This window comes from Orycteropus afer, unplaced genomic scaffold (genome assembly GCF_000298275.1).
Source record: "Orycteropus afer afer isolate SDZICR_OR568_19922 unplaced genomic scaffold, OryAfe1.0 scaffold00273, whole genome shotgun sequence".
Taxonomy (NCBI): Eukaryota; Metazoa; Chordata; class Mammalia; order Tubulidentata; family Orycteropodidae; genus Orycteropus; species Orycteropus afer.
This window is the reverse complement of record NW_006921860.1, coordinates 449868-456955: the sequence shown is the minus strand read 5'-3', so window position 1 is coordinate 456955 and position 7088 is coordinate 449868. Positions and strand designations below refer to the sequence as shown.

Below are 7088 nucleotides of genomic sequence, written 5' to 3'. Positions count from 1 at the left end.
GCACACACACGCATCCCAGAGGCCCTGGGGACGGGAATTCTCGGTGTACCACGACATACAGTAAAATAACCAGACACATGCATCCCAGACCCTCAGCTCTATGGAGGCTTTTTTTGTACAGGCTGGGAGGCTTACTGAAGAACTCAAGGGCAGAGCCAGAACCAGAACCAGCACCAAACCATGACAGCACGATCCAGCCGCCAACCACACGCCTCTCTGACCGGGGCTGGGGACTGAGAACTCACGGATGAATCCCATTGTCTCCTCTGCTCTCTTATCTGCCCTTTACATGTTGCCAAAGGAGCCCTGGCCGCACAGTGGTTAAGTGCTTGGCTGCTGACCGAAAGGCTGGTGGTGTGACTCCACCAGATGCTCCAATGAAGAAAGACCTGGCAGTCGGCTCCCATAAAGATGACAGCCTTGGGGACCCTGTGGGCAGTTCCACTCTGTCCTCTAGGGGCGCTGTGGGTCGGAATGGACTCCAGGCAGTGGGTGTGGTTTGGGCTTTGCTTCTGTGAAGATTGACAGCCTTGGAGACCCTGTGGGCAGTTCCACTCTGTCCTCTAGGGGCGCTGTGGGTCAGAATGGACTCCAGGCAGTGGGTGTGGTTTGGGCTTTGCTTCTGTGAAGATTGACAGCCTTGGGGACCCTGTGGGCAGTTCCACTCTGTCCTCTAGGGGCGCTGTGGGTCGGAATGGACTCCAGGCAGTGGGTGTGGTTTGGGCTTTGCTTCTGTGAAGATTGACAGCCTTGGAGACCCTGTGGGTCAGAATGGATTCCAAGGCAGTGGGTGTGGTTTGGGGTTTTTGGTGGCGATATCCTGTGGTGCTGCTGAGACCAGATGACAAAATGAGAAAAGAAACAGTTGAAGGCCCACATGGCCCACAGAGAAGTAACTGGCGCAGTAACCAACAGGCTTACGTACAGGCACATCGAGTCACAGCTTTTAATCTAAAATGTCCCCAGCTCATGGGAACTTTAAGGGAGAGCTGGGGACGTCCCAGGGCCTCCCGACCTGCTTCCTCACACGTTCCCTGTCTCGTAGGAAGAAGGCATCGTGAAGGAGATCAACATCAGCTATCATGTGAAGGAAGGATTTGAGAAGGCGGACCCTTCGCAGTTCGAGCTGCTCAAAGTTCTAGGACAAGGATCCTACGGGAAGGTGAGTCGTGCACCCCTGCCATGGCCCTACCTCCAGGTGGCAGCGCCTGAGTGTCTGGAGGCGCTTGGTAACACAAGCCACGCCCAGGCCTCTGCGGCCACGCCCAGGCCCCCCATCCAAGTTGCTCTTCCGGAACACACAGGCCACGCCCAGACCTCCAAGGCCACGCCCATACACACACCCTCAAACCGCGGCCAGGCTTCCTCTTGAGACTTGCAGGCAGCTACTCTCTGCAGCGTGAATTCGTTGACCACCGAGCTGTGCACAGTGAAAGCTGCCTGCACCTTGCAACCATTGTAAACATACACACACTCACACATACACCACAAACATGCTGCATACACACACAGACACCACATGCAAACAGCACACATACACATCACACATGCACCACATATATACACATACGCATCCCTCATGTACGTGCACTGCATACACACACATGTACTCACACAAAGTCACATGCACACACACACACGCACTCACAGAAATGCACATCATACACATGCACTCACAGTCACATGTACACACGCGTATACACCTCTCTGCATAGACTCACACACAACTCATACGTACGCAAATCCCATGCATACAACACAGTGCACATGCACTCCCACACACAGGCCTATATTCTTGTACACAGCCACACTCTACTCGAACATTCACATTCACACACAAAAAAACTCATGCAGACAACTCATACCCCACACATTCTCACATATACATACTCACACTTGCACACGGTCTTTCTCACACACGCAGCTCACAAATTCCCACATCACATACACATGTATTCTGACACTCATACTCTTGCACACTTGTACACTCAATTTCACACTTTCTCACACAGCTCACATATATACCTCATACGCATGTACTCACACTCACATGCTCTTAGACTCGTATGCTTGCACATTCACACTATTACACACTTGCACACACAGCTCATGCCTCATATACATGTATTCTCACACACACATATTCTTGCACATTCACACTTTTTACACATTCTCACACACTCATACACAACTCACACACAAACCCCATACACATGTGCTCTCACACTCACTCTCACACACTTGCATATACCTGCACACTCACACTGTTGGCACTTCTACACACACACACAGCGCTCACACATACTCCATGTAGATGCACTGTAGCACACATGCTCAGTCTCACAGCTCACACATACACCCTATAGACATGCTTTCACACATGTGCACTCTTAACACGCTCACAGACTTACATGCTTACACTCTTTCTCACACACACAACCCAGTCACACACACCACGTACACATGCACTCCCACACACTTCCATGTTCTCTCGTAGTCAGATCCTCATACTTACACACTCACACTGTTGCACACACTCGCTCACACACACACACACACACACACGAGTTTCCCTAACAGCCTGCCTCACCTTTGGCTTATCATCAAGGTAAATTGGGGGACTGAACAAGAACCACAGTATCTCTGGCAACATGAATGCACCTGCCATGTTTCCAAAACAGAGAAGACAAGACAGCGCATCCTCAGGGCTGTTGTTACTGGCTCCCAGGGGTCGGGGAAGTGGGCTTGTGGGGCTGTCCTTAGTGGCTCCTAGGGGTCAGGGAGGTGGGCGTGCACCCAGCCTTCTCTCTCAATCTCCACCTGGCCTGGGCAGCCCCTCTACCTCCCTGAGCCTCAGTTTCCCCATGTGTAAAATGAGGACGATGAAAGCCCCTGGACCACGTTTCCTACCTGCTCAAGAAGTCTTGTTGCCTGAGCAGTCCGTGTGCAGTGGAATCTTTCCATCCTTTCAGATCCCAGCAAGTGAACCCTCTCAGGAAATGAGAACCAGTGGCTGCTCGTTTAGTGCTACATCCATGCACAGGGCGTCAGCAAACGCCTCCAGTGACGAGGACAGTGACAGGTGCCCTATTCCAGGGCTGTGCTACATCCATGCACAGGGCGTCGGCAAACGCCTCCAGTGACGAGGACAGTGACAGGTGCCCTATTCCAGGGCTGACTCTCCTCGGCCTTGGGTAATTGAGATAGAAACACACAGACTCTGACAACACGGCTTCCAGGTCACAAGCCCTGAAATAAACCAGGAAGCCCCAGCCCCAGAAGTCCCAGAGCAGAGTCCTGGCTTGTGGTCAGTAAGGTTGTGTGTCAACTTGGCTGGGCCTGGTGGAGTGCCTGGGCCGCTGGATGGAGTTATTCCCCATGATGAGACTGGCAGTCAGCTCCATGGCGGGGTCTCCCAGAGCAGCTGAGTAGCCTTAGGGATGTGGTCTGCTTCCAATTTATAAGAAGCAGTTTTGAGGAAGGGCTCTAGCTTTTGACATGCTTGAATCCTGCATGTAGCTGAGTCGTTGTTCAGCAGCCTGTCATGTTGTCTGCTGATGTTGAACTTGAACTAGTGGCCTGCCATGTGGTTTGATAATCTTGGGACTGTACCATTTTATTTGTCAGCCTTGGGTTTGTAAGCCTCAGCAGGCAGCAGCCTCCTGACTAAAGAGACGCCTCCAGCTTCAGTGGTCCAGAAGCAAGAGACAGCTGAACCCAAGGTCAAGGGGCTTTCACCCCACTCCTAGAGCTGGCACTTTGAACTCGAACATCTGGCTCCCTAAACTGTAAGAGAATCGATCTGTTAGGCCATACACTGCTGGTGTTCCCGTTAGTGCCACTCAAATAAAAAACAAACTCACTGCCATCGAGTCTGTTCTGACCCATAGCAACCCCCATTGGGTTTCCAAGGTGGTCAACTTTACGGAAGTAGATTGCCCCATCTTCCTTCCATGGAGCGGCTGGTAGGTTTGAACCGCCAACCTTTTGGTGAGCAGTCAAGTTCCTTAGGTACTTGAGGACGGAAACACAGCTCTTTGGAGGTGCTGTTTGCATGCACTGTTCACCAGGTCTCTCCTGTTCATCAGGAGCCTTTGTGTCATGCACTCGACACCCGCTGAATGACCCGTGGATCAGTGGCTTGCTCGTTTCCTGGATAATCCCTCCCAGACCCCGGCTGTGGGACTGCTCGCAACGCTGATCTTCTGGCGTGCACACAGTGTAGACTGTATTCTGGCTTCTCCTTTTCTCTTCCATATGTCGTGTTGTGGGGAACATGGGTTTACACTGGTGTGTGTACAAACGTGACACTGAACCAGGTGAAATTCTGGCATTCAGTAATTTAGGTCCCATGAGATGGCTGATTAACACGGTTCACGTGGGTCCTGTGGTACTTACGGAAGCTACTGTTGTTAGATGCTGTGGCGTTCCAACTCACAATGACCCTGTTACAACAGAATGAAGCACTGCCCAGCCCTGTGTGTCCTCACAACCCTTGCTGTGTCTGAGCCACTGTGTCCCTCTGCCTCGCTGAGGGGCTTCCTGTGTTTGGCTGACCCTCCCCTTTACCAAGCTAAACGCTGCAGTCTGCCTCATGACGGTGTTGTGGGTTTGGGTTGTCACTGAGTTGATTCTGACTCGTAGCGACCCCTCGTGCACCACTGGTTTTTCTAGACTGCAGACTTTATGGGGGCAGATCATCGGTTCTTTCTCCTACAGAGCTCCTGAGGGGCTTCAAACTGCTGACCTTGCAGTGAGCAGCCAGGTGCCTAACCATTACGCCACCAGTGCACCTTCACAGTGTAAAGAGATGTTACTCAAAACATAGGTGGCAAGGCCAATATCACATGGCTGTGAAGTGCCTGCCGTTTGTAAGAGACGTCAGAAAATGAGAAAAGGGGTACCTCCTTCTCCAGGAACCCTGTCTTTCAAAGTCATGGCCCGTCTTGTTTCTTGAGAGCTGGTTCACCCTGTGCCAACACATGAGCAGTGGGCTCTCTGTATCCTGAGTGGAGACCAGGGAGTGTGGGCATGGCACTGGCTGGCAGGTCCTCACTATGGGACCCCACCTCAACGCAGAACCACATGGGGGCTGGTAACAGCGTCGAGTGGGGAGGCTCTGGGTCCAATGTAATCATGGACCTGAGGTTCAGGGTTCCCACTTGTTAACAAGGTGGAGCAGAAGCCTGCCCTGAGAATACCTCCTCAGATAACTCAGATAAAAAGGCTCTTTCCAGTTCCCGCCCTCGGAGATCAAATTTTGAATTCCACTGTTGCTTTAAAAGAATGTTCTCTGGAAAAAAAGGGACTTGGAAGGATAATTGCCATGATCCTCCACACTGTTCCAGCATGACCTTGGTAACAACACAGAAAGACAGTCAACGCAGAGGGTGCAGAAATGAAGAACACCATGTCCCTCTGTCCGTCCTTGTCTGCTTGGTGACAGTGACACAGGGTGTGAGGGAATAAAGAACACCGTGTCCCTCTGTCCGTCCTTGTCCACTTGGTGACAGTGACACAGGGTGTGCAGGAATAAAGAAAAGACAAGCTCTGCCACCTGGACCTCATTCCTGCCTCCAGATGCCCCCCCCCAGGAGCTGTCAGATGACTTCTGTCATCCACCCCCACAGTTGAGTCCTTTTCCTCCTGTGGTTCTCAGCCAGCCATCCCCTTTGTTCAGCCACAATGAGACCATCTGTTCCTATAACAAGGGCCACAGTATACCCCAAGGAGTGCAGCGTGGAGGGTGGACTTACAGGCCTGTGTGCGGGTCGCCATCCCCACGTCCCTTCCCCTGTGACCTGCAGACCAGCCACTCAGGAAGAGTGGGGGGGTGTCGTCTTAAACCTGTGCCTGACCTGCAGACCCCAGTGAGTTTGCTGGCGTGATTTGCTGGGAACAAAGGATGCGATCTCTGGTGATGGGTCCTGGGCCCCAGACCTTCAAAAACAAAGAGAGCAACTGAAGGACTGAACTGGGAGAACGTGGGAGCATTTCGTGAACGAGGGAAAGGGTGCTGAGCGTCGAAAGGGCACGCAGACGCCGTGTCACGAGGGCATTGTCCCCCACGTTGAAGGGGTGCGTGGACACCCTATCACTGGGGCACCGTCCCTGCCGTTGAAGGGGCACAGATCCCGTGTCACTAGAGCACCATCCCCACCATTGAAGGGGCTCACAGACGCCCCATCACTAGGGCACCGTCCCCAGTGTTGAAGGGGCGTGCAGACGCCCGGTCCCTAGGGCGCGTGAAGGTGGGAGGCGCAGAACAGTGGGTGCTGGGCTGACCACTGCCGGCCCTCCGCTCCTTCCTCGTTGCTGCTTTTAGGGAAACTCCAGTGTGATGCGGAGACATTCTGTTCTTGGATGTCCTGGGGTGGTCCACAGGTGATGGTTCCCGCATTCAGAGAAGACGCCCAACAGAAAGCCAGAACTTGCCCTGCCTCTGATTTAGCTGGTGACCTTTGAAGTCAGGGTCTTCTCTGAATGTCTTCCTTTTGGGGGAGACTTTGGCCCGCTGTCCCCAGAACATGCACAGCCCTGCAGCAGGCCTTGTGTGGGAACACACTGCACACTGGCACCCACGCTCCCATGAGACAAGGGACGTGGGACGTCTCGCTTGAGAATCAGGCAGTGGTCTGGCTGAGTGCGGGGGGACATGGCAATCGGGGGTTGTCTCCAACAAGACAGGTCTGTCTCCGTGGTGCAGCCAGGATGGCGTCTGTCTCTGTGGCGAGGTCCTCGTGTCGCACGCCTCTGAGCTGCAACAGGAGCAGTTTGAAAACTGTGAGGGAGCACAGCCCACTAGATCAGGGCCTCGAGATTCAGTGGCGAATCGTGACTCACCCTACAGTTGGTCTGTGTTACTCTGTCGCGTCCCCAGCACATCAGACTGTTCCTGAATTGCCTGGCTCTGCAGCGGCGGAGACAGGACAGGGCTGCAGCCCACGCAGGTGACAGCCCCTGTGGCTGGCAAAGCCGGTCTGCATCTTGGCGAGTAAACCCGTTTCTCACGCTGACTTCCCTGCATGTCGTCATCTCCTCCAGGTCCTCTGTGTCCCGGCAGGCCCCCTGTGAGCCCACAGGGAGCA

General features: G+C 53.5%; 1 protein-coding gene across 1 annotated transcript in view; it reads left to right on the top strand.

Annotated features, from left to right (window-relative positions):
* The window catches only part of RPS6KA2 (ribosomal protein S6 kinase A2), a 219437-nt gene that overhangs the window by 89715 nt on the left and 122634 nt on the right, over positions 1–7088 (top strand). Inside the window, exons 2-3 of the mRNA XM_042782257.1 lie at positions 1046–1214; positions 3913–3930. Coding sequence (XP_042638191.1) covers positions 1046–1214; positions 3913–3930 — 187 coding nt within the window. The remainder of the gene's footprint in view (positions 1–1045; positions 1215–3912; positions 3931–7088) is intronic.